Source organism: Podarcis cretensis, assembly GCF_951804945.1.
Source record: "Podarcis cretensis genome assembly, chromosome: 16".
NCBI classification, from domain to species: Eukaryota; Metazoa; Chordata; class Lepidosauria; order Squamata; family Lacertidae; genus Podarcis; species Podarcis cretensis.
This window is the reverse complement of record NC_137186.1, coordinates 27,219,095-27,245,919: the sequence shown is the minus strand read 5'-3', so window position 1 is coordinate 27,245,919 and position 26,825 is coordinate 27,219,095. Positions and strand designations below refer to the sequence as shown.

The window sequence follows — 26,825 nt, the reverse complement described above, 5'->3', positions numbered from 1 at the left end:
CTGGCAGAACGGAGGAATGGGGTGCCTCTGAGCATGCACTGAGCACAGGAATTTGTTTTCAGTTCCAAAACTGGGTTCAGAGTCCTATCACTCAAAAAGACATTCCTGGTTTCAAACTTTCTTCATCTCAGCAGCCTGATTTGGGAGAAGAAAAGAGTATTTTTTGGGGGGGGGGTCAGGTTTATTGTTGAAAAGTTATTATTGCACATTCCCCCAAGAGCGACCAGTAGATTAGTAGATCCCAATCTACTTCTGTCATGGCCTTGCTTTACACATTGCAGAAGGTCCCTGCTCCGAGGATTTGGCACACTAAAATTTAAAGCAGAAGATCACCTTAAACTACATCTTAAACTACCTTAAACTACAACTACCAACAACCCCAGCCAGCCCTACCAATTACCTACCAGGCTAAGGGGTTGGATTCTGGTTTATAAAGGCCTGTACAGCTCAGGACCAAGATACCTGAAATATCACCTCAGCCCTTATATACCCAGTCGATCTGCGAGTGAGGGGCTCCTGCTGACAACATCTTATCAGGAGGTTTTCTCCTCACTGAAACAGGGCCTTACGTGTGGTGGCACCAACCCTTTGAAATTCCCTTCCAATAAATATTAGGCCCCCTTTGTCTTCTCAGTGCCTGCTTGAAAGCATTCCTCTTCCAACAAGGCTTTTCAGTAGAGATCTCTTCCCTGTCAACATCTGTGTTGCAATTTTTAGATGTTTTAATTGCTTTGTGTAGTTGAAAACTTGGGCTCCTTTGGGAGGAAGGTCGAGGAAATAAACAACTACAGTCATACCTCGGGTTACAGATGCTTCAGGTTACAGACGCTTCAGGTTACAGACTCCTCAAACCCTGAAATAGTACCTCGGGTTAAGAACTTTGCTTCAGGATGAGAACAGAAATTGTGTGGTGGTGGCGCAGCGGCAGTGGGCGGCCCCATTAGCTAAAGTGGTACCTCAGGTTAAGAACAGTTTCAGGTTAAGAATGGACCTCCAGAATGAATTAAGTTCTTAACCTGAGGTACCACTGTATCTGACTTTTAGAAGACACCTGAAGGCAGCCCTGTTTAGGGAAGTTTTTAACGACTGATGTTTTAATGTATTTTTAATGTTTTGTTGGCCCAGCCCGGTAGGCGGGGTATAAGTAATAAATTGTTGTTGTTACTGTTATTGTTATTATTAAATAAATAACAGCATGGGAGACTTCTGCATCACTTGCTAAGATCCATAGGCAGAAAGTGCTCATAAAGGCATAGGAGTGGCGAAAAGTTGGCAACATCTCTCCAAAAATGCACTAGAAAAGGGGCAAAGAAAGATGTGACAACCTTAACCAGGAAACTTTTGGGTTTTCCCCTCCTCCCAGCACAGCCGGATTAACCTCCACCAGCCTTATGTCTGAGTGACAGCTGTGCTGCCCAGCCTCCTAATGCAATTAGCAGATCTTCTTTCCCAGCACTGCCTGATTCAGGTCAAGAGCAGCAGGGTGGGTGGGGGGACAGGGGGCGACCCCCCCATGCATTGGGGGTGATGGCCCTGCAGACTCTGCTGCCTCCCAACCTGCGGAGAGGGCTGACAACTTTCAGCGGGTCCCTCTTCATCAACAACAAGACTGGCGACTGCGGCCTGGCACAGAGCTACCACCCAGGTACAATGAGATTTGAGGAGTGGGCTTTAGTAAGATCTGGGAAAGCTTTTAACTATGGGTAGGCAAACTAGAGCCCGGGGGCCAGATGCGGCCCAATCGCCTTCTCAATCTGGCCCGCGGACAGTCCGGGAATCAGCGTGTTTTTACATGAGTAGAATGTGTCCTTTTATTTAAAATGGCATCTCTGGGTTATTTGTGGGGCAAAGGAATTCGTTCATTTTTCTTTGTTTCCAAAATATAGTCCGGCCCATAGCTGTCAACTTTCAGATTTGAAAACAAGGGATCAGCAGCCTCACCGGTCCTGGGGACAGTCCTGGGGCCTCACCGGTCCTGGGGACAATCCGGGGTAGCAGCGGGAAGCAGCGGGAAACAGCGCTGGAATAAGGGAATTTCCCGCAAAAAGAGGGAAGGTTGACAGCTATTGTCCGGCCCTCCACAAGGTCTGAGGGGCAGTGGTCCGGCTCCCTGCTGAAAAAGTTTGCTGGCCCCTGCTTAACATTGAACTGGGGCAAACAAGGATTCCGACGCAAGCCCTTCCCAAGGGGGTGGTCTCCATGGCTGTAGCTCAGTGGCAGAGCATCTATTTACAATTTTATGATTCTACCATTCTGTGGTTCTATAGTTTATTTGATCTGATTTAATATTTGGAATAATAAAATCGTAAGAGTTGGATGGGACCACAAGGGCCATCTAATTCCAGCTCCCCCCCCCCCCATGCAGGAATCTTTTGCCCAACATGGGGCTTGAACCCACAGCCCTGACATTAAGCGTCTCATGCTCTACTGGCTGAGCTATCTCAGGAATGGGTTCTGTTTTTCCAGCAACAAATGTTGAGCTCAAAGCGGCTCACAACAGCATTGAGAACAACAAACACTGCAATCGCTATAACAGCAAAACGAGACAGCATATTACAAAAGCCAAGACAAGAAGCAAATTAAACTGTTGGACTATGCCAAAATGGCAAAAACTGACCGGAAACTTTAACAAAGAATGGGGGAAATTTTATAATTTATCTTGGAGACCACTGTAAGCAGATGAAAACATTAGCAGGATTGGAATAACACTTGTAAGGAAACAAGTACTAGGGAGAAAATGGAGTTATATAAAGTATGGACTATTGAAAAAGATGCAATAGAAAAGGTTTAATAATAGGACCCACTGAAGGGAAGGTGGGAAGTCCAGAGATTCAGGGAAATCTTTAAATGTGTATGTGTATGGTTGTATTGTTATAATTTTATATTTGTATAATCAAATAAAAATGATTTTAAGAAAAGAAAGAAAAAAAGAAAGCAAAGAGCAAAAGCAGAAGCAGAAGCAGAAGCAGAAGCAGAAGAAGAAGAAGAAGAAGAAGAAGAAGAAGAAGAAGAAGGAAGAAGAAGAGTTTGGATTTGATATCCCGCCTTTCACTCCCCTTCAGGAGTCTCAAAGCGGCTAACCATCTCCTTTCCCTTCCTCCCCCACAACAAATACTCTGTGAGGTGAGTGGAGTGGGAGACTTCAGAGAAGTCTAGCCCAAGGTCACCCAGCAGCTGCAGGTGGAGGAGCGGAGACGCGAACCCGGTTCCCCAGATTACGAGACTACCGCTCTTAACCACTACACCACACTGGCTCAAAGCAAATTCATCAAAACATTTAATATGATTTAATAAATTGGTTTTGATTCAGTTCAGTTGAATACAATTCCTATATACTGTACCGCTTGATATACAACACTTCAAAGCGGTTTCCGAAAAGAATCAAATTACTGGTTAGAAGCAGCTGTTTAAAACATTCAAAAATAACAATAATAAGTCAACAGTAAGTGAAAACCCAGAGTAAAACACAGGTCAGCATTCTACATGTCTGGGTAGGCTTGCCTAAACCAAAACGTTTTTAGCAGGCGCCGAAAAGAGTACCGGGAATATGCCTACTTGATGTCAATCGGCAGGGAGTTCCGAAGTGCGGTTATCACTTAAAAACCTGTAAAAGTGCTAGCTCTGCAGATCAGAGCAGTTGAATGGGGAATGCATGGGGCAAGATGGTCTCGTAGGGAAGCTGTAATCCAAACCAAGTTGATGTTTATAACGGTGGGATATAAATTCAACAAGTTAAAAGCTATGCAAGAGCCTCTGGTTGTTTCACAGTCATTTTGAATTGTATTAACTGCCGACCTTGTATTCAACCTTTGGGCAATCCCTTGGCAAGGTGCCTTATCCAAAGCTCTAATGAGAAAAAACACAGCGCCACTGGCAAACGGGTCCAGAGGAGGCTGTTTTCTCCCTGAGATGCTGCTGCTGCAAACTTTGGGCGTCTTTTCCAGACCACACGGTGCTTTCCAGTCTGCCGTTACAGATGATGCTGTACTTCAATGCCTTCTTCTCCCCGTTCTGGTGCCTGTCGGAGGGGGTCATGCTGGAACTGAAGGTAGTCAGGGTTCCCCCCCCCTTTTCTTTGTACGTTTCCGAGTACAATTCAAAGTTTTGGTGCTGACCTTTAAAGCCCTAAACGGCCTCGGTCCAGTATACCTGAAGGAGCATCTCCACCCCCCATCATTCTGCCCGGACACTGAGGTCCAGCACTGAGGGTCTTCTGGTGATTCCCTCACTGTGAGAATCCAAGTTACAGGGAACCAAGCAGAGGGCCTTCTCAGTAGTGGCGCCTACCCTGTGGAAAGCCCTCCCACCAGATGTCAAAGAGAACAACAACTACCAGACTTTTAGATGACATCTGAAGGCAGCCATGTTTAGGGAAGCTTTTAATGTTTGATGCATTACTGTATTTTAATATTGTATTGGAAGCTGCCCAGAGTGGCTGGGGAAACCCAGCCAGATGGGCTGGGTATAAATATTATATTATTATTATTATTATTATTATTATTATTATTAACCTGAGCTGTTGTTTGGCAGAAGAACATCTGCCTTACACGTAGAAGGAGGAGACCCCAGATTCAATTCCTGGCATCTCCAGGTGGGGAGGGACAGACCAGCCTGAAACCCCAAAGCTGTTGGGGTCAGGTGTTTTTTTTTGGGGGGGTGTCATCTCTTAGAGTGTTGTTTGTGCTGTACTTTTGTACTGTTTTATTGTTGTTAGCCGCTCTGAGCCCGGCTTCGGCTGGGGAGGGCGGGATATAAATAAAATTTATTATTATTATTATTATCTGCTGAACATTCTTTAGCTGTGATTCCCTGCATTGCCGGGGGTTGGACTAGATGACCCTAGGGTCCCCTTCCAACTCTACAATCCCATCTTTCTAAGTTAGATGGAACAGGACTGTTGTTTTCAACTAGTTCTCTCACTTTCTACCCTCCTTTCAGTATAGCCTACTGCCCGCTTACTATCAGTTCCTGCTGGTCAGTGCATACCTGATGATCATCTCAGCCGAAGGCCTGCGGCTCTACCTGGGGTTTATCGGAAATCTGCAGGAGAAGGTAAGGCCTCAAGGCAGGGATGAGGAACCTTAGGGCTGAGAGCCAAGTGTGGCCCTCCAGACCTCTTTGCCTGGCCCCCAGGATTTTCTCCAGGCCACTCTCCTCTCTTCTTCGCATTCCTCCTCCTCCTTCTTTTTAAAGTTTTTTTTATTAACAATTTCAACATATCAAAATATCAAATCATATTCATTATTTTCCCCCTCCCCATCAAGCCCTCCCCCCAGACTTTCCTCCGCTCCTCTCTCTGATTTTTCAACACAAATGCATACTGTGAAATTATAGAAATCCTTATATTATCTATCTGCTATGTTAACAATCAATAAACTTGTGTATGTTTATTCAAAACCTGCCAAGGAGTCCAATTCATTTTTTTGTCTTTTTAAGTAATTTGTAAAAAGTTCCCATTCTTCTTTGAAGTCACAATTGTCCTTATCTCGCAGTTTATATGTTATTTTAGCCAGCTCTGCATAGTTCATCAATTTCTCTTGCCCCTGTTCTTTTCTTCGCACCCTCCTTCATTGTGTTTTGCCTTGCTGGGATGTGGCCTTGAACTCTCTCCAGGTAGGGCTAGAATTTCCCCTATCTAGAACCCAGCATAGCCGTTGCCAGTCAGTGTAGACCATTACACAAAACAAAAGAATTGCCGTGAAAATCCCTGAAACGAGAGGTAATCAACTAAAGAGTTGAATAAAAAAAATTTAAAAAGGGAAAAAATAACCTAGAATTAAACAAAGACTTAACGAGATGCCGGCTGCAAAACTCTTTTCACTGAACTAATCAGTTTCCTCAGAAGGAAATAAAGAATTTTACACCTTAAATGATTTTCAGCGATATCAAACAAACTCAAGAGCAGGGCTGAGACGCTTCCTTGAGTTTACAAAAAAGGTATAAAAACCTTAGTGACAAGTTTTAAACATAGCTCTATTTAAGAAAACATTATAAACCATAAATGGGTTTCAATGATTTCCAGCAAACTCAAGAGCAGGGCTGAAACGCATCCCTGAGTTTACACAAAAGGTTTTAAGAAAAACTTACAAAGGAATACGAGATAAGCTGTTTAAGTGTCAAACAAACTCAAAAACAGGCAGAAACTCTGAGAGCTTACATAGCCACTCTCCCCTAGAATACTTAGAATTAGCCAAATTGGCAGACATAATAAGACAAAAACCAAAAAGTGAAGTAAAAAAAAGAACGGGAGTGCCTAAATGAATACCTCAAAAGTCAAGGTTCGAGGGCAGAAATCTGGCTGAGTCTGGAATAACCTTGTGAAGTGAAAGGATATGAAAGAAGGATTTATATCTAGATGTTAGGATAGAGATGATAAAGAAAACAGGAAAACAGGAAGACACAATGAGAGATAAAGGAGGTTCTGTGGGATTGGTAGAAGTCAATGTCTTGTTGTTGTTTTAGTGTTTATAATATTAACTTGTAAGATATGGATTTGTTTGTTGTTGTTGTTGTTGTTGTTGCTTTCTTTAGTTTTCAAATGTTGATTTTTGTGTGTTGTGTATTGTTTTTTTTTTATATCTTGTGTTGTTGTTTTTGTTTGGAAAATACTAATAAAATTTATTTTAAAAAACAAAGTCAAAAACAGGCAGAAAATCAAAAACAGGGCTGAAGCGCCCCTGACTGCTGATGTTAAAGACTGATACAGAGTGTTTCCAATCACAGGTTTTTATACTGTAAGGCGAAGGAATTTTTAAAGGGACATCTAGTTCAAACAAAGGGTGGGGTTGCTAAAGTTTGCAAAGAATAACAAGAATAACATTAAATAGAATTGTAAGAAATTATAAGAAGGAACTGAAGTCAATATAAGAATTGAGACGTCTGGAGGGCCGAGGCTGAGGAAGCCTGGTGTAGGCAATACTGAGCTGGATGGATGGGTACAAAGCAGCTTTCTCTGTTCCTTGGCTCCCGCAGGTCCCGGAACTGGCCGGTTTCGTCCTTCTCTCCTTCCTGATTGAGACGCCCGTCCTGCTGTTCATCCTGACCGATGAGCACATCATCCGCCTGCCACTGGAGACGGCCGTCCACCTGGTCCTCCTCCTCTTCCTTGCCTCCGAGATTACGGCGGCTGTCTTTGCTCTCAAGGGGATGACCAGGCAGCTAGCCAGGCAGTTCTACCTGAAGCAATTCGAGGAGGGGCCCGGACGAGCTGGGCCTGGGTGCGAGGGGCAGCCAGCAGGGGGCTCGGCTGTCCGTCAGCCCTGTCTCCGCCCTGCTTTCTGCACAGGGGCGCTAAATGAGTGACGGGCGGGGTGTGTGTGTCTTCCCTTTGTGGTCCTCACCGAGGGCCAGCATGCTGCCGTCAAGTAACATCTGAGAGAACAGAGTTCAAATCCTCACTCGGCCATACGAAGCTCACTGGGTGATCCCGGGCGAGACCCTGTCTCCCGGGCCAACCTGAGAGCCTCACAGGGTTGTTGTAAGGACTGAACTGAGATGGGGGAGGGCTGTGTATGCTGCCTGGAGCTCCTTGGAGAACAAGGTGAGATATAAATGCAATAATTATGTTATGTACTGAGTTGAATAGGATCCAAAATGCAGCAGCCTGATTGGTCCTAGAACAATAGGATCCAGAATGCAGCAGTCTGATTGGTCCGCAAGAGCCACCCAATCCAGCACCAGGTGGAAGTGAATCCACAACCTGATTGGCCTACAGGAGAATCCCAGAATTAGCCAATCACATGGGGCCCATTGTGTAAATAATGTATATAAAGCAGACAGTTTGGGGGAACTGGCATTCCTCACTACTATGAGCTGAATAAAGAGCATGAAATCCACACTCGACTCTGAGTATATTTCAAATTAAATAAGAAATAAATATGCAGGCAAACCCTAAAGATGTGGAACTCCCTTCTTACACAGCTGCGTCAGGCATCATCATTGCACATGATTCATCGTATATCAAAGATGCTCCTCTTTATCCCGGCCTTTGCACAGCATTTGAAGATGTTTGATACTTCCACCAAAGTATCCTGGGATGTGTTTGTTTGTTAAGGGTGCTGAGAGTTATTAGGCAAGCCCCTCTTCCCCCTCCCAGAGCTGCAATTCCCATAGTTCCTTAGGAAGAGGGGTTGATTTTTAAACCATTCTGGGAATATGCGTGCGTGTGTTTTAAACTGTTTTTATTATGATTGTACATCGCCTTGAAAGGATTGTGTAGAAGGTGATTAATAAACTGATGATGGTGATAATAATAATAATAAATTAATTTTATTAATTGACCTGGGACCTGAGTACTTGATGGAGCACCTGTTGCCATGTGCCCCAATACACAGTTTACAGTCAGAGAGAGAGAGAGAGACCCTTGCAGAATCATAGAATTGGAAAGGGTGCCAAGGGTCATCTAGTCCAACCCCCTGCAATACTGTGCTGGTCCAGGGGGGAGGTTACCATGGGGCGAGGTCCAGGACCTGAGTCGAGGGTTGGCAGACAGTCCTCCACGGGCGAAGCAGGGTCCACAGCGAGGAGCCGGGCAAGGACAGGAACTCTGGGGGAACCGGACTGGGTGCTGGCCGAAACAGCTCTTCAACGACATTGCTCCTGCAACCTGGGACCGGGCTGACTGGCCTTTATCTTCTCTGAGGCCAGGGGCGGTCCCGGCCCCCAGGAGACCCGCCTCTCCTGGCCTTAAGGCGAGCACTCCTCCTGGGAGAAACCAGTTCCCTCCGCCTCTCTGCCCTGAGCCTCTGCAGTTCAGGAGAGGCTAAAGGGTTACTGGACCCAGGGGGAGACTCACCTGTAGGCACTGAGTCCTCAACCACCTCCGGAGCCAGAGTGGATTCACCTGGTGCCTGCTCCTGAGGATCCGGCACAGGTGCAGGTGCTTCAGAATCAAGGCCCTGCCCCAGTTCAGCCGGCCCTGGAGGCGGGGACTCCTGTGCAGGCTGGGATTCCTCCGGTTCAGCCTCTGAATCGGATTCCCAGGCCATCACAAATACCTTCTCAACATATGTACACTGAGCACCATTTCAGGGAGGTGTGGAGGGCTATAAATTTAAATAAACGCCAAGAAAATGCACCAGTTCCCCAAGTAAGGAAAGAAAACCTGCAAGTCCCGTAGCAAAGGGTGAAAAAAGCAGGTTTCATCTAAAAGTGATCTTTAGGCAGAAGCAGGAGGATAAACTGATGTGGGGAGGTTTTGATTCCCTCGACAGAAGTGTGGCTGAGAATTATTCCAAGTGGAATACATATATCTGAGAGAGGAAGAGAGATGGGTGGGGTTGATGGGCTTCCCCCACCCTGGTATCTGAGACCCTTTATACCAGCCCTCCCCAAACTACAACTCCCAGGGTTGTTGGGAATTGTAGTCCAAAACCTCTGCAAGGCATCTATTTGGGAAAGGCTGCCCTGGGGTTTTCCACCTCTGTGTTGCTGCTACCCTCTGAAGGTTTTGGACTACAACTCCCATCAACCCCAGACAGCACAGCCCTGGGGCTGATGGGAGTTGTAGTCCAAAACACCTGGTTGGAGGAGTCTGTTTTCAAGCGATACACCAGTTGGATACCGAAGTCTCGGTTTCCTGGAGGGCCAAATGCATCCAAAGCAGGGAGGAGAGATCTTGCCCGTCTGCTTGAGCATCTATCCCACACTAGGTCTCTCCTGAGATTTCTTGCCCGTGGTCTGTAGGGCTAGTGTGGCTGCATCAACTTTGGTTTTCGGTGGCTTTGCCTGGAAAAGTAGAAAAGGGACCATATTAGAAAGGTACTGTGGGCATTGGAAAAAGGTTCAGAAAAGGGCAAGCAAAATAAAGAAGGGGACTAAAGATAGGTTGCAGTGTTTGGGACTTTTTAGTTTAGAGAAAAGGCACGCAAGACATGATAGAAGGGGACCAAAGCAGGCTTGGCAGGGAGGGAAACAGCAGATAGAGAAAAGTTTTTCTCCCTCTCTCAGAACACCAGAACTCGTGGAGAGCCAGTGAAGGTGAATTTTGGACGATGTGGGACAGAGAAGAAGAAGAAGAGTTTGGACTGTGATAGGGTTTTATGAAATAAAGATATTGGAAACTGCTATATATAATTACTAAGAAACTCAGATGGAAGAGATTTGAGGAAGTCAAATAATATGTTTATGAAGATGGATTTTAATTAATTAATTAAGTTTTAGTTTATGTGGTGATTTGTTGTATTTTATGTTTTATATTCTTTGTTCTTTTTCTTTTTTCTGTTTCATTCTTTTCCCTTTATTATTGTTAACTTTTTCTTCTGTTATGTTTATGTATGGAAAATAATAAATATTATTGTGAAAAAGAAGAAGAGTTTGTACTTGATATCCCGCCTTTCACTCTCCTTAAGACAGGCATGTCCATAGTCCGTTTCGGGGGCCTAATCCGGCCCTCCGGTCGGTTTAATCCAGCCTCTGTGGCAGTTTATTTCCTGGGTTAAAATCCCCCCAAAACCTCAACAACTTCAATCCTAAAAGAAGCTCAACAACTTTGGTTGGCCCTTTGGTCAGCCCCCACGGCCCTTCACTTCATCAAATCTGGCCCTCTTTGAAAAAAGTTTGGACACCACTGCCTTAAGGAGTCTCAAAGTGGCTAACAATCTCCTTTCCCTTCCTCCCCCACAACAAACACTCTGTGAGGTGAGTGGGGCTGAGAGACTTCAGAGAAGTGTGACTGGCCCAAGGTCACCCAGCAGCTGCATGTGGAGGAGCGGGGAAGCGAACCCAGTTCCCCAGATTACGAGTCCACTGCTCTTAACCACTACACCACACAGCACAGAGTTAAACTGTGGAACTGTCTCCTGTAAGGACCTCCATCTTGGATGGCTTTTAAGTATGATTACACAAATGCATAGGAGATCAGGCTTAATGGAGGCACTGCATGGCTGGAGGCAGCAATGCTTCTGAATACCAGTTGCTGGAGACAGCAGGAGAGAGAGGGCTCTTGTGCTCGAATCCTGCTTGTGGATTTCTCATTGAGGCATCTGGTTGGCCACTGTGCAAAGAGGATGCTGGACTAAAGGGGCCATTGGCCTGATCCAGCAGGCTCTTATTGTGTTGTTTTACTTTTAATCTGCCCCCACGATCTGAGGGCTGTGTTTTAGCATGCAGAAAAGCCTGCTTTTACCAGGTAACAGGTAAAGGATCCCTGGATGGTTAAGTCCAGTCAAAGGCGACTATGGGGTTGGGGCGCTCATCTCGCTTTCAGGCCGAGGGAGCCGGCGTTTGTCCACAGACAGCTTTCCAGGTCATGTGGCCAGCAGGACTAAACCGCTTCTGGCGCAATGGAATACTGTGATGGAAACCAGAGCCGAAACGCCGTTTACCTTCCCGCCGCAGCGGTATCTATTTATCTACTTGCACTAGAGTGCTTTCAAACTGCTAGGTTGGCAGGAGCTGGGACAGAGCAGCGGGAGCTCACCCTGTTGCGGGGATTCGAACCGCCGACTTTCAAATCGGCAAGCCCAAGAGGCTCAGTGGTTTAGACCACAGCGACACCCATGTCCCTCTGCTTTTAGCAGGGACACCCCCCAAAAAAAATTATGTAAAGGCTTGGGGAGCCAGACACCTTCAGACACACAATCCCTCTCAAGATCCCTGACCAGTCGCTGCCAGTCCCCAGGGAGCACGAGGGGCTGCTGAGGTTGCGATTCCCCACAGCGGGACGATGGGGCGTGACAGCGAGTGCTAAATGGGACGGAACCGGAGCATGCAGGCAAGGCAGAAGCAAAGGGATGTTTACAGCAAAGGGCATGGTGGAGAGAGAGGGAATTCAAAGGCAGCCGCATCCACATAAACAAAAGCAAGAGGCCAGATCAGCCCACATCCGATCGCTGTTACCTCCTCGTATTTCTCGCTCCGATAAAATTCGGCTTTCGTATCAAGGTACAGCAGGACGAGGTCGCAAACCACGGCAGCCTAGGATGGCAAGAGTCCAGTATGACATCATTCAGCATCCAGACCAGCCTTGGCCAACATGGCGCTCTCTGTTTGTTTGGATCTACAACTCCCATCAGCCCCAGGGGCATCGTACAGCTGCAATGCCCGGGGGCTGATGGGAGTTGTAGTTCAAAAGGGCCTTTTTTACTCTACCGGTCATACTTACAGCTCCAAGGAAGGCAGCTCCTGTTCCCAAGTTGACAGCGGTGGGAATGATGCTGAACTTCCCAGCCTGAGTAATAAAAAAAGTGTAGGGTATTAGGGGAGGGGTAGTAACTCTGGTGGGGGACACATGTTGCACTCCTTCTGGGTTTTTTTGTCTGTCTTTCGTCCCCACCCTGCACTCATCTGTGGCTCTTAAAAGCTGTCAGCGTGCGACAGAAACCACACCCTGGGAACAGCTTTGACTGGCCGGCTAAACCAGGTGAGGGTAGCCGACAGGTCTCAAACACTTGGTGAGTTAGGGATTTCCCTGCATTATATAGAAAGCTGTCACCTACCAAGTCAGGCCACTGGTGCACTGAGCTTCTGTGGTAAATAAAAGGCACAAATAATTGTCCCCCCCCCCTATCAGCCTGTGGCGCAACAGAATATTAGGGGGTGGGCAGGGGAAGGACTAGACCGTGTGAAAAATGAACATAATATTTTAGCTGCAGTTCACTCATTTTCAGTTATGTATTCTTGCTATTAAAAAAGCGTGCCTAGACATTCCGTTGTTGCGCCCATAACCTCGGTTTAAGGTGCCCTTTAGCTCCTAGCTTTCATATCTTAGTTTCTAACACTTGGGGGGCAATGAATGGGATCCCTGCAGAGCACCGCCTCCCCATGGGATCCGCTGCACATGGGACTTCAGAGGTCCTTACCTGGCCGTGGACCGAAATGTCAAAGCGGATACCATAGAGTTTTAACAGGCTCCGAGACTGCCGGTTCAGGGGGTCCCGATAATAGGAGGCGGTTCTGAAGAAAGAAAGCAGGGAGATGAGCAGCGTATAGTGGTACCTCGGGTTCAGAACTTAATTCGTTTTGGAGGTCCGTTCTTAACCTGAAACTGTTCTTAACCTGAAGTACCACTTTAGCTAATGGGGCCTCCTGCTGCCACTGCGCCGCTGCTGCACGATTTGTGTTCTCATCCTGAAGCAAAGTTCTTAACCTGAGGTACTATTTCTGGGTTAGCGGAGTCTGTAACCTGAAGCGTATGTAACCCGAGGTACCACTGTACTTGCAGAAGCTGTGGCTTGGTCCACATGCTACTGGACCATGTTTGAGGTTCTTGTATCGACAGGCAGGGCCCTTGACGACTTGGGTTCAAGATACTGCGAGGACTGCCTGACCTCTCATATTATTTATTTAGTTTTTGATTATATTCCTATCCCTCCTTTCTGCCAAGTTGGGGGGCAAGTTGGCTTAAAAGCAACATAACGAAATGCAAATGCAAATATCAATGAACTAGCTAAAAACAACCATCAAAATACATCAGAACACATGTGGAACCAGCTATTAAAACACCGTTTGCCCTGACAGCATCACCTGTGCTTCAGATTCCAAAGGCTTGTATAAATAGGAAGGTATAGGAGCACAGGTGGCGCTGTGGTCTAAACCACTGAGCCTTAGTTTTTTAGCGCAGCTCTTTCCCAATACATATGCAATTTCCCCCAATATACAAATGATTGTGAAGTAGTTTCACCTGGTGCATTTGCAAATGTTCTTCTTCTTCTTTTTTTTTTTGCTAACATATACATTTTTCTGCACATTTCTCGGCATTGCAAAATTCAGAGAAGTGTAGATTCCGAAAGGTTGCTGTGTTTCGTTTCACGTACTGTTTCAATAAACGTGAATTGGGCATGTTCGCCTTTAAATGCAAGCAGAATTGAATCCTCCCCGCCCCCATTCCTACTTAAGATAGAACAGCTGGCTTGCGCGCTGCTTCCTTCACACCCTCCTGCCTGCTGCTGTGCCCACCTGAAGTTAAATTTCTTTTCCAGCAGAGTGAAGGAATAGCAGGGCCTGCATCTGGAAGGAGGCTGGTCCAAGTCACAATCCCAGTCAATTCGCAGGCCGATAGCGCCCCCCTGTGTGGGATCCACCAAATGCCACAAGATTAATGGGGGAGATGAACAGAGGGCACTGGGATCTATTAGTATTGAGCAAATTAATAATAATAATAATAATAATAATAATAATAATAATAATAAATTATTTATACCCCATCTTCCCCGGCCAGAGCTGGGCTCAGGGCAGCTAACACCAATAAAATCACAGTAAAAACATAATAGGGGGAAAAGAGGGGGGGGAGGTAAAGGGGAAAACCACCAATTTAAAATACAGGTTAAAATGCAATTTAAAATGCAGAGTTAATGGACTTTTCCTGGGAGGGAAGCAGTTCCCAAAGAGCCCTGGCCCTCCGCGCTTGCATTTGTGGGATGTGTGGCTGAAGCAAAAGGGGAGACCTACCTGGTGAGCCATCTCCTCAAAGCTCTCCCCAACTGCCTCCACCATGTCACGAATGCGAAAAATGGGGCAATAAGGGTCATCCACGGCATCATATCGACATCCCTTGAAGTAAGAGCCATCCGTCGTCTTCAGCGTGTTTGTCCTGAACGAAAGCATGAGAAAAATTAATGTCTTTGGGAAATCTGTTGTAATAGCAGCTTGGGAGAAAGTGCCTTGGTGGCACCTTTATTTGCAATTCAATTGTTTCCTATATTTATATGCCACTTAATACCAAATTAGGGACGCGGGTGGCGCTGTGGGTTAAACCACAGAGACTAGGACTGCCGATCAGAAGGTTGGCGGTTCAAATCCCCGCGGCGGGGTGAGCTCCTGTTGCTCGGTCCCTGCTCCTGCCAACCTAGCAGTTCGAAAGCATGTCAAAGTGCAAGTAGATAAATAGGTTCCGCTCTTGCGGGAAGGTAAACAGCTTTTCCGTGTGCTGCTCTGGTTCGCCAGAAGTGGCTTAGTCCTGCTGGCCACATGACCCGGAAGCTGTATGCCGGCTCCCTCGACCAATAAAGCGAGATGAGCGCCGCAACCCCAGAGTCGGCCACGACTGGACCTAATGGTTAGGGGTCCCTTTACCTTTACCTAATACTAAAATAGTCACCAAACAGACGACAAAAACAGCAAATACCGTGCACATGGAGACACACCCCATGAAGTTAAAATGCTGCCATATCATATAGTGCAGAAAACTGGGAATTATAGCGACAGAACTACTTAAACCGTAGAGAAATTTATTTATGTATGCTACTACAGCAGCAAGAATGCTACTCGCCCCAAAATGGAAAGAAGCAGAAGTCCCAGCAAAGGAAGAATGGATACAAAAACGTATGGAAAATGCAGAAATGGCGAAACTTACCAGAAGAATAAGAAATCAAGATAAACTTTTTACATATATATAAAAGAACGGAAATGGTTTGTTGAATATTTAAAGATAAATTACAAACAGATAAAAACATTGGCAGGATTATTGTAATAACCTGCAGTTTCCAAAGAGTATATATTTAAAGTAGATAATTAAATGAGCAAATTAAATGAATTTGGATATGCAGAAGATATTTAAAAAATAAATTTAAGGAACCACAGAAGGAGGGGGAAGGATATGTTAAAATGATTGTCAAATTATTTAAATGTATAAATCTGAAAAGTATAAATAAAAACTTTCTAAAAACCACCTGCAATACAATATAAAACAATAACATCCCCAAAAAGCAAGAACCTGAAGAGATATTTTGTGGCACTGTTACGAACTTTGCAGAGTTTCTAGACCATACAGAAACCTGCACAACCTATCTAACCTGTGTCAACAGCGGGCTGGGTGTTGGTGCCACGACTGACATTCCTGTTTGCAAACAGTATCCCAAACCCTTTGTGAAAACCGTCCCCACCCTGCTTTAAAGATCTCAGCCCTTACCTGGAGAAGTTAAACCTGGTAAAGTTGACAGTGTTTTTAATAAAGAGAGTGAAATTCTCCGCTTCTGCCAAGAGTGGTTTCCTAGGTGGAAAACAGAATAGGTGGGCCTATGAACGCATTCGTGGAAGGAACGCGACCATTTGGTTTTTACAACCTGCGGGCTGTTGGGGAACAAGTTAAGCTACCTTTCCATGAGAAATTGAAGTTTCCGGTGGATGTCTGATAATACGTGGTGGCTGATTCTTTATTTACTTATACATACAGCATGACATATGTTGCTTGGTTGTAAGAAGTAGAAAAACCTCTCAAAGCAGTTTACAAAAGAACGAATCAATAAAACAGTTAAAAGCAGCTATCTAAAAGATTCAAAAAGTAATTAAAATCAAAGATTAGCTAAAAACAGTGGCGGCCGCCTACATATTTGTTAGGCTTAGCTAAACAAGTATTTAATTTGTTTTCATTTTTAAAAATAATTTGGGCAAAGTTCTCTCTTGGAGACCAAAAATAGTGTTAATTCCCCCCGCCCTTGAAGGTGGTTTGAAAGAGGAGTTGGTACCAAGCGTGATGTAGTTGCCTTACTTTTCCCTCTGGCTAAACAGGTTCTCAAGGCTTTTGGTATCATCTGGGGGGGGGGGGAACCTGCAATGCCTATTTGACCAGCAATACACCTTGTGGGAAAGGCCACCTCTCCCAACCAAATTTCTTCTTTGGTTAGCAGCTACTGCCAGTTCCCCAGCAGAAGATGTCTGGCTGACTTGCGGTGGGTTTGGGGGACAGAGATACAGGTAGCCGTTGAAACAGGATCAAAGAGGACAACTTGCATACCTGGACAAGGTCTTGTTTTCCACCGGACACCACCCATAGATCTCACAGGTATTATGGGATGCATCAAACGGGACACACTTCCCTGTTTTTACTCCTGCAAGAGAACCGAACCACATCTCAGTTATGTCTTCTTTTTACCGAAGCCCTTTATTCCTTTCAAGGTGCGTTGCAGCCCAACTCCCCCATGTAAAGTATTGCTTTAGCCTATATTTTTGGAAACCACTTAGAGGTTTTCTGGCATTCAAGCTGTATGTGCATGCTGTTAAATAAATGAAATTGGGAAAAGCAGAAACTGAGAGATACTGAGATTGACGTATTTGCCCATTAGACCCCAAAAAGCTCAGATAATCCCGAGCTAGATGGGCAAATGGTTTAATTCAGTATGAGGTGGCTTCATCTGCTATATGTTTTAGAAAATATTTGCTATGCATTTTGACACCTCTTGGAATGATGTGGCCAAATTTTGCCTGCTGGTTCCTGAGATACAACTGTAAAGGTAAAGGTAAAGGTACCCCTGCCCGTACGGGCCAGTCTTGACAGACTCTGGGGTTGTGCGCCCATCTCACTTAAGAGGCCAGGGGCCAGCGCTGTCCGGAGACACTTCCGGGTCACGTGGCCAGCGTGACATCGCTGCTCTGGCCAGAGCCAGAGCCAGAGCCGCACACGGAAACGCCGTTTACCTTCCCGCTGGTAAGCGGTCCCTATTTATCTACTTGCACCTGGAGGTGCTTTCGAACTGCTAGGTTGGCAGGCGCTGGGACCGAGCAGCGGGAGCGCACCCCGCCGCAGGGATTCGAACCGCCGACCTTTCGATTGGCAAGCCCTAGGCGCTGAGGCTTTAACCCACAGCGCCAGTAAAACTTCTGCAAACCCCAGGAGTTCCCTCAAGCAGTGGGCCCTTCTCCAGCCACATTAGCAGTGGCAAATTTTAAAGAATTGCATCAATCTACATAAGATTTAATAATAATAATATTAATAATAGGTACCTATAGCAAATTATTCAGTGCTTGAAATTCTCTCCTCCCAGACTTTTGTAGGAAAGAGTACAGAAGCTTAAGGCTGCAGCCCTGGGTGCAATTTCCTTGGAATAGGCTCCAATGCACACAGTGGGATTTACTTTCATTCTGATTGCCACCCACCATTTCACAGTTCTAGCTAAAGGGGATCAGCACCACAATGTCATTTCATGGGCGACTTGGGCTGTGAGACTTGGGTGGCGTCAAACAAGCAATGTGGAAACCAAAAGTCCCGATCATTATGAAGCACATTCAATGGCTCCAGCACTGCAGCTTTTCCCACCTGGTGCCCCTCCAGGTGTTATGGGTCGCTGATGGGTAGTCCAAAACATCTGGAGGGGCAGCACATTGGCAAAGGCTTTAGCAGACAGTGGTGGATGCCTAGGTGCCAAAGAGCAGGCAGCAACAGAGCTGCTGAATGTGGGACAACTTAAGTGGCTGTGGGCAAAAGCAAGCTTCTGGGTTTCACCAAACTCTTCAGTCATGTTAAGTAAAGGGACCTCTGACCATTAGGTACCGTTGTGACCAACTCTGGGGTTGCGGCGCTCATCTCACTTTATTGGCCGAGGGAGCTGGCGTACAGCTTCCAGGTCATGTGGCCAGCACAACTGGGTGCTGTTTAAATCAAGGTGGCTGACTGAACATTTCCAAATTGCACTGATTTCCTTTTCCCACAAAATTGTATTAAATTTTCTGTTTTACATTTTAGAATATTCATTTAAACAACCTTAAAATATCAATGACTCTTTCCATAACATGGAATGACTCTTTGCATAACATAAATCCCTGCATATTTTACATAAACTAAATCATTACATAAACTAAACCATTCAATATTCCATTATTACATCCATGAAAACTTACGCTGTTGAATTTATCTTAATGCTTGCCAATGTTTTCAAGTGTACATAATTCCCCCCTGTATAATCAATAAACATTTTCCAATCTTCTTTAAACGTTATGTTCTTCTTGTTCTCCTGTTCTATGTTAGGTCCGCAAGCTGCACATATTCCATCAGTTTAAGTTGTCATTCTTCTTTGGTTGGGACCTCGCTCGCTTTCCATTTTTGGGCTAACAAAACACAGGCTGCAGTAATGGCATATATAAGTAACCTTTTTTGACACCTGGGAATTTCCGTCTGAATTATCCCCAACATAAACTGCAGCAACAATCCTTCAGCAACAACAGCTAACAAGGCTGCTAGTAAGAAATTGAGAGGTTTTTGTAACTTGTGGCACAGCTGGCTGCTTTTGGGGAATGGAGGGAAGGATGCAGAGGAGAAATGTAAAAACAAGAGGGAAGCTTTCCCCACCCCGTGCCCTTCAGATATTCTTGGATCGCAACTTCCATCGGCAGGGCCGGCCCAGTACATTTTGCGGTCTGAGGCAAAATGGAAAATGGCTCCCCCTGCTGCTGGTTGCTCCCCCTGCTGCAAGAGGGGAGAGCCTTGCAAGCTGTAGCCGCTGAGAAACTGGTACTAAATTTGGCGTTCAGATGTGGGTGATGCGGAGAGCAGCGGGTAGGGACCAGGACTAAAACAGACCTCCTTACCGTTTCCGTGGACCACCGGCTGTCCTGGCGAACAGTCCTCATCTCTCCTGCAATTCCCATCGGGGATGGAAGGGTGCTGGAGGAGGAGAAGACAGTTGTTGAGAAGGAAAAGCATCCGCAGGGGACCCCTGTGAGAGGGTCCGCTTAGCATGCCTTTATAAAGTTCTAGTGGGAAAGGGCACCCACATACCTGACACAGGGTCTCAGGGCAACTTGGCCAGCCCCTTGCTGCTGCGATGATGTTGGACACGCATCCCCAAACTCGGCCCCTCAGCTGTTTTGGGACTACATTTCCCATAATTCCTGACCACTGGTCCTGTTAGTTAGGGATGATGGGAGTTGTAGTCCCAAAACAGTTGGAGGGCCGAATTTGGGGATGCCTGATGTTGGATTATCTGAACCGACACAGAATAAGCTGCTGTGATGCCTAAAGGTAAAGGGACCCCTGACCGTTAAGTCCAGTCGCGGATGACGCTGGGGTTGCGGCTCTCATCTCGCTTTACAGGCTGAGGGAGCCGGCGTTTGTCCGCAGACAGTCATGAGACCAGCATGACTAAGCCGCTTCTGGCAAACCAGAGCAGCGCACAGAAACGTCGTTTACCTTCCCGCCGGAGTGGTACCTATTTATCTACTTGCACTTTTGACGCGCTTTCGAACTGCTAGGTTGGCAGGAGCAGGGGCCGAGCAACGGGAGCTCACCCCGTCGCGGGGATTCGAACCGCCGACCTTCTGATCGGCAAGACCTAGGCTCTGTGATGCCTACAATGATGCAATCTGGTCTATGATTTGGGCTGAGAGCAGGCAAATGGTTGAGAGGTGCTTCTGTGGGGCTTGGGCAGAGAGGTCAAACTGCACAGCAGGGGTGGGGGAGCTCCAGACTGAATGTGGCCCCCAGAACTCTCTATCTGGCCCTCCTGAAGCCACACAACCCCTTCCAGGCCGCGTCTCTCCCAGCCCTGCCTTGCACTCTCCTCAAGAGTTTTAGTCTAGCTGGGAGATGTCCTTTTAAAAAACAATAAAGGTTTGTTTTCATTTCATGTAATACTGTATCTAAAGCAGGGAGGACAATTATAATAACTGATGGCGATCAAAAGATGAAAAACAAAACTGTAAAGTAGGGACACAGAATGTGTACGGTTGCACGTGGGTTAAAATAACAAAGTCCAAGTTAAATCATGTATGATCTAGTTGAGATTCCTGAATTGCCTGGCGTTGAACTAGATGACCCTCGGGGTCCCTTCCAACTACTGCAACCCCTCCAACAATTAAATGATATTTTTGACATTTGCAAAGGAATGCAATACTACCTGTGTAGTAATTTCAATGAGTTTTCTGCAAGAAAACTGAAAGCAGATTCTGTTATGTACTGAAGTTCTCACCCTGGGCCAGCAGGGGGATACTGTAGATAGTTTTCACTCAGGTCCACATATGCAAATAAGGGATTGAAAGTGACGTTCAGTGGTTGGATAGTTACAGAAAATGGTTACTGTTGCGTTCTAGTGGAGCTCTATATAAGCAGGCTGGCTGAACCCTTCATAGAATCATAGAATCATAGAGTTGGAAGAGACCACAAGGGCCATCGAGTCCAACCCCCTGCCAAGCAGGAAACACCATCAGAGCACTCCTGACATATGGTTGTCAAGCCTCTGCTTAAAGACCTCCAAAGAAGGAGACTCCACCACACTCCTTGGCAGCAAATTCCACTGTCGAACAGCTCTTACTGTCAGGAAGTTCTTCCTAATGTTTAGGTGGAATCTTCTTTCTTGTAGTTTGGAGCCATTGCTCCGTGTCCGCTTCTCTGGAGCAGCAGAAAACAACCTTTCTCCCTCCTCTATGTGACATCCTTTTATATATTTGAACATGGCTATCATATCACCCCTTAACCTCCTCTTCTCCAGGCTAAACATGCCCAGCTCCCTTAGCCGTTCCTCATAAGGCATCGTTTCCAGACCTTTGACCATTTTGGTTGCCCTCCTCTGGACACGTTCCAGTTTGTCAGTGTCCTTCTTGAACTGTGGTGCCCAGAACTGGACACAGTACTCCAGGTGAGATCTGACCAGAGCAGAATACAGTGGCACTATTACTTCCCTTGATCTAGATGCTATACTCCTATTGATGCAGCCCAGAATTGCATTGGCTTTTTTAGCTGCTGCGTCACACTGTTGGCTCATGTCAAGTTTGTGGTCAACCAAGACTCCTAGATCCTTTTCACATGTACTGCTCTCAAGCCAGGTGTCACCCATCTTGTATTTGTGCCTCTCATTTTTTTTGCCCAAGTGCAATGCTTTACATTTCTCCCTGTTAAAATTCATCTTGTTTGTTTTGGCCCAGTTTTCTAATCTGTCAAGGTCGTTTTGAAGTGTGAACCTTCAGTTCAGTTCTGTTCTGGCCTGCAAATAAATAAGAGCTGTTTGAAGAATCGCTGTGTCGCCTGATATGTTCACCCACAACTTAACAGATTTTTAAGGGTTGTGATTCCCAAATTCTAGTCCAATCCTTGGGAAGAATTTGTGTGCCAATTCTAATAATTTTTCTATTTGTCTATTAATCTAGTTCCCTTATCTTTTCCAGGGCTGGGGTGTGTCCTTGAACCCCTGCTTGCCTGGATAGAGAACGGCATCATATGTGATCTCTGCTTTGGATGTGACCTCTGCACTGGCACCAATTTGTTGTACAACAGTAAAATTTACATTTGTTGCTCCACCCACTTTTGCTTCTGGCCCCGCCCACCAGTCATATCTGGCTCCAAAAGGTTCCTCCCTCCAGCAACTGTAGAGGAAGCAAAAAATTATCGATAAAGAAAAGCCAGCGACGTACCTCTGGACATGATCCTTGCACTTGCTTCGGAGTAGCAATGAAATTGGTCACCACAAAGAACACATTTTCCCCCTATGAAATGTTTCAAAATACATACATTTAGTTGTTGGTTGTTTTTTTAAATGCCCCATTTTATTTGTTTTGATATGCATCTTATCGGTTTTATTTTTGGTTTAATGCTATTGTTTGTTCTTATATGGTACACTGCTGAATTTTTAAGAAACAAAGTGGTTTATAAAGCATTTAAAATAAATAAACAACACAACTTTACCACTATTAGTAACTTTACCACTACTTTACTACTGTTTGTAACTTTACTCCTAGTAGTATTATTATTACCACAAACTTCTCCGTCTCAATTTTTCATATGGCCTGATCCAGATGGGTAATTCTTTTGCGGCCACAAGGCCAAAGAAAGGATACCTGAGGGGGTTTCACGTAATCTGCCACATCCCAGATTCGGTCCCCAAGCTCTCGGACGCGTGTGACCGAAATCCCTTTCAGTTTGGTGATGACTGAGATGTGAGGGTCAGTATCTTTCTCCTGGTAGCCCTTTTTGGCTAGAAACACCCACCTGCGAGGCAGCAGAAAGAACAGGGGTCCAAGATGCTTAACATGCACACTTAAAAGAACCCTCCTTCCATGCTCCAGATACATTGCCCCACCCTTGGAGATCATCCGCTACAATTGCCTCAGCATTTGTAAGGAGCGGGGCCTTCTTCTGTGGTGGCACCCCTGCGGTGGAACACCCTGAAAAAAAAAGCTCCTCAACCTTACACATTTTCATCCCTTCAGAGATTAGACTGTTATTTAGTTTTCGACTATGTGTACAAAGGAGTCTGCCCATTTGAAGGCCTTTTCCAACTTTACAATACCATAAATAAGCATGGATTTGAGCCTGCCTGTTCATTAAGGTCCTCTGCAGCAGGGAACCCCAGGAATGAATGCGGCCCTCCACTCCTCTCTATCTGGCCCTCGGAAGTCTCCCCAGCCACATCTCTCTCCAGCCCTGACTCATGCACTGCTTGGACTCTGCTACGTTAGTCAGAAAACAGCATCTTGAATGCATTATAAACACACAACAACAGATGGCACCAGAGAGCAAAAAAAATTCTATGCGATTTTCTATAGCGTTTTCCCCCCCTTTTGTTATAACAATTTCTGATTTCTTTATAGCATTTTCCCCCTAAGTGTAGATCCACCCCTTGAGTGTGTTTTGCCTGTCTTGAACTCTGATCATGCCCCTTGTTTGGGAGGAAGGTTGCGAGAGCTGCACAAGTGTGTGTTGAAACTAGCCTACTGGGAAAAGGGGAAATTTGCATTTGTTGCTCCACCCACTTTTGCCTCTGGCCCCGCCCACTACTTTCATGTGGCCCTCAGTCTGGAAGAGTTCCCCCATCCCTGAGCTTCAGCATGCACAATTGCAATAACTCATATCAGCCGGATGGGCGGGGTATAAATAATAAAATTATTATTATTAAGCCCTGAACTGTTTCCTTTGCAGCCTTCCTCGAACTCGGTGCCTCACAGTTGTTTTGGACTGGAGTTCCCATCTTCACTCAGTGCTGGCTGTGCTGGCAGAGGCTCATGGGAGCTGCAGGCACCACACACCCACGCCATGCATTTAAAGCCCAACCCTAAAAGATGCCGGGAACTGTAGTTTGTTGAGAGGGTTGGGAATGGTAGCGCTGGGATGGGTAAACTGCAGTTCCCAATACAGTGGTACCTCAGGTTAAGTACTTAATTCGTTCCGGAGGTCCTTTCTTAACCTGAAACTGTTCTTAACCTGAAGCACCACTTTAGCTAATGGAGCCTCCTGCTGCTGCCGTGCCACCGGAGCACGATTTCTGTTCTCATCCTGAAGCAAATTTCTTAACCTGAAGCACTATTTCTGGGTTAGTGGAGTCTGTAACCTGAAGCATATGTAACCTGAAGGGTATGTAACCTGAGGTACCACTGTATGCTTGGGGGAGGGAGAGGAAGGCTTTAAATGTATGGTCTAAAAACTGCTTTGAGGTTTTGTTTTGTTTTACAATCCAGGGTATGTGAATGTTACAAAATAAATAAAATTATTTAATCGTTTCATAACACTTATACACTGCTGGATTGTAAAAAGAAAAACCTCAAAGAGGTTTACAACAAAAAGATAAAACAATAAAATTATCCCTAAGAACAATAAGATTTCCAAAAAGTTAAAATAACAAATGACTAAAAGCAAACTGAAACTTGCACCAGCTTTCTAAGCACCTGGGTCAGCTTGTCTAAACAGGATTTTTTTTTTTTTATAGCAGGCATTGAAAAGAATACAGTACAGAGAAGGTGCCTGCCTTATGTCAATAGGCAGGGAGTTCCAAAGTTCAAGGGTGGAGAAGACTGTGTGTTGCTTCCCATTCAGCGAATTGGGGATTGCAAGCAATCTACCTGCTTTTGAATTATGGTGCTGGAGGAGACTCTTGAGAGTCCCATGGACTGCAAGAAGATCAAACCTCTCCATTCTGAAGGAAATCAGCCCTGAGTGCTCACTGGAAGGACAGATTGTGAAGCTGAGGCTCCAGTACTTTGGCCACCTCATGAGAAGAGAAGACTCCCTGGAGAAGACCCTGATGTTGGGAAAGATGGAGGGCACAAGGAGAAGGGGGCGACAGAGGACGAGATGGTTGGATAGTGTTTTCGAGGTTACCAGCATGAGTATTCTCGAAGCTACCAGCATGATTTTGACCAAGCTGCGGGGGGCAGTGGAGGACAGGAGTGCCTGGCGTTCTCTGGTCCATGGGGTCACGAAGAGTCGGACACGACTAAACAACTAAACAACAACAACAAACCTGCTTTCACCTCCGTGATTCATTTGGGCAAAAACTCCGACGTCAGCGTTAAAAGGCAGAGGAGCAGGGCTAGCTGGAGGAATGTGGCAACCCCAGACATAGGTGGGATGTGTGAGGAAGCTGGATCCCTGCATGACTGCAGTTCCTTCTGCAAAAGAGGCTGCTTCTAGGGCACTTAAAAAAGACAGCCAGAAGTCAGGCTTGAGGACTGTAAAACCACCCAATGCAGCAATTCACCATCTCACCAGCAACGTCTCAGAAACGTCAGTGACTTGCGATTTCAAAGGCTTCTCAACACCCGTCTCGCTGCTTCCGCAGTTCTTACCCGAGGATGTATCCCACGATCCCCAGCTGGATCAGCCGGTGCAAGACTCCGACCTTCCTATTCCTGGTGAGCGCAAACTTCTCTGTCTTATAATCCAGAAAGCCGAAGCAGGAATGGCTCCAGGAATCCCCCATGGCCGGCTGGCTGGCTGTGAAATCCCGCCAGCAGAAGCTGACGGAGGACGCCACATCCTCCTGGCCTGCTGCCCAGGTGGAGAAGAGCAGGCAAAGAGGCAGCTTTTCAGAAAACGCCGAAGATGTGAGGATCTGTGTCAGCATCTTCCAAAGCAGCAAGGAAGGGAGGGTAGAATAAAGCTGGCCTGCTAATGGGCTGCTAAAATTGGAAAGGAGGGTCAACAAGGATGTGGCTGTTGTCTCCTGGTACACAGGCTGAGACCCTACCTGCCCGCAGACTGTCTCGCCAGAGTGGTACATGCTCTGGTTATCTCTCACTTGGACTACTGCAATGCGCTCTATGTGGGGCTACCTTTGAAGGTGACCCGGAAACTACAACTAATCCAGAATGCGGCAGCTAGACTGGTGACTGGGAGTGACCACCGAGACCACATAACACCGGTCTTGAAAGACCTACATTGGCTCCCAGTACGTTTCCGAGCACAATTCAAAGTGTTGGTGCTGACCTTTAAAGCCCTAAACGGCCTCCGTCCAATATATCTGAAGGAGCGTCTCCACCTCCAGTGTTCTGCCTGGACACTGAGGTCCAGCTCCGAGGGCCTTCTGGCGGTTCCCTCACTGCGAGAAGCCAAGTTACAGGGAACCAGGCAGAGGGCCTTCTCGGTAGTGGCACCCGCCCTGTGGAATGCCCTTCCACCAGATGTCAAAGAGAAAAAGAACTACCAAACTTTTAGATGACATCTGAAGGAAGCCCTGTTTAGGGAAGCTTTTAATGTTTGATGCATTACTGTATTTTAATATTGTGTTGGAAGCCGCCCAGAGTGGCTGGGGAAGCCCACCCAGATGGGCGGGGTATAAATAATAAATTATTATTATTATTATTATTATTATTAGCTAACCGGAATCAGAACTGCAGAGCTGGAAGGGATCCAGGGGTCATCTAGCCCAACCCCTTGCAATGCAGGAATCTCAACTAAAGCATCCAACCTTTGCTTAAAAACTTCCAATGAAGGAGAGTCCACCACTTTCTGAGGCAGTCCGTCCATGGCCGGATTTATGTTTGATGAGGCCCTTAGCTACTGAAGGTAATGGGGGCCTTTATATATGTCCAGCTGTCCTTTGTCAACAACAAATTGTTGCTGTTTTTTGTGTTGAATGTATGCTATATGGTAATTTATGGACCTAATAGGTATCTAAAACACTTTGCACATGTTGCCATGCAACCATGCAGAATGTAAAAAAGGTAAAGGTAAAGGTACCCCTGCCCGTACGGGCCAGTCTTGACAGACTCTGGGGTTGTGCGCCCATCTCACTTAAGAGGCCAGGGGCCAGCGCTGTCCGGAGACACTTCCGGGTCACGTGGCCAGCGTGACATCGCTGCTCTGGCGAGCCAGAACCGCACACGGAAACGCCGTTTACCTTCCCGCTGGTAAGCGGTCCCTATTTATCTACTTGCACCCGGAGGTGCTTTCGAACTGCTAGTTGGCA

At 46.1% G+C, this 26,825-nt stretch overlaps 2 protein-coding genes across 3 annotated transcripts; one reads left to right on the top strand and one right to left on the bottom strand.

The window, feature by feature from the left end:
* Positions 1 to 1,217: 1,217 nt before the first annotated feature.
* LOC307204986 (transmembrane protein 17B-like) lies at positions 1,218 to 7,763 on the top strand. The gene is given in 5 exon segments (XM_079957238.1): positions 1,218 to 1,645; positions 3,945 to 4,048; positions 4,939 to 5,052; positions 6,973 to 7,215; positions 7,217 to 7,763. Coding segments are annotated over 5 exon segments (657 nt in total). The 5' UTR covers positions 1,218 to 1,527; the 3' UTR covers positions 7,295 to 7,763.
* A 1,237-nt stretch (positions 7,764 to 9,000) lies between these two features.
* On the bottom strand, positions 9,001 to 25,847 carry P2RX6 (purinergic receptor P2X 6). 2 transcript variants are annotated; one of them, XM_079956848.1, is made up of 12 exons: positions 25,204 to 25,847; positions 22,480 to 22,630; positions 22,057 to 22,128; positions 19,240 to 19,315; positions 16,673 to 16,766; positions 15,848 to 15,928; positions 14,389 to 14,530; positions 13,897 to 14,006; positions 12,801 to 12,894; positions 12,104 to 12,169; positions 11,839 to 11,916; positions 9,001 to 9,726 (listed from the first exon to the last, which is right to left on the bottom strand). In XM_079956848.1, exons 1-12 carry the CDS (start codon positions 25,635 to 25,637, stop codon positions 9,637 to 9,639), a joined length of 1,488 nt encoding a protein of 495 aa, XP_079812974.1. In that variant the 5' UTR covers positions 25,638 to 25,847; the 3' UTR covers positions 9,001 to 9,636. The 2 variants fall into 2 exon arrangements, with proteins under 2 accessions (XP_079812974.1, XP_079812975.1); XM_079956849.1 differs by lacking the exon at positions 15,848 to 15,928.
* Positions 25,848 to 26,825: the final 978 nt, after the last annotated feature.

Bases quoted from the DNA above. Each gene is read 5' to 3' on its own strand.
- P2RX6 (XM_079956848.1), bottom strand. From the start codon at position 25,637: ATGTACCACTCTGGCGAGACAGTCTGCGGGCAGGTAGGGTCTCAGCCT. The intron at 19,316-22,056 runs GTACGTCGCTGG...CTCCTCCTCCAG, and splicing joins TGCAAGGATCATGTCCAGAG to CACCCTTCCATCCCCGATGG. The intron at 12,170-12,800 runs GTAAGGACCTCT...TTTATTACTCAG, and splicing joins ACATTTCGGTCCACGGCCAG to GCTGGGAAGTTCAGCATCAT.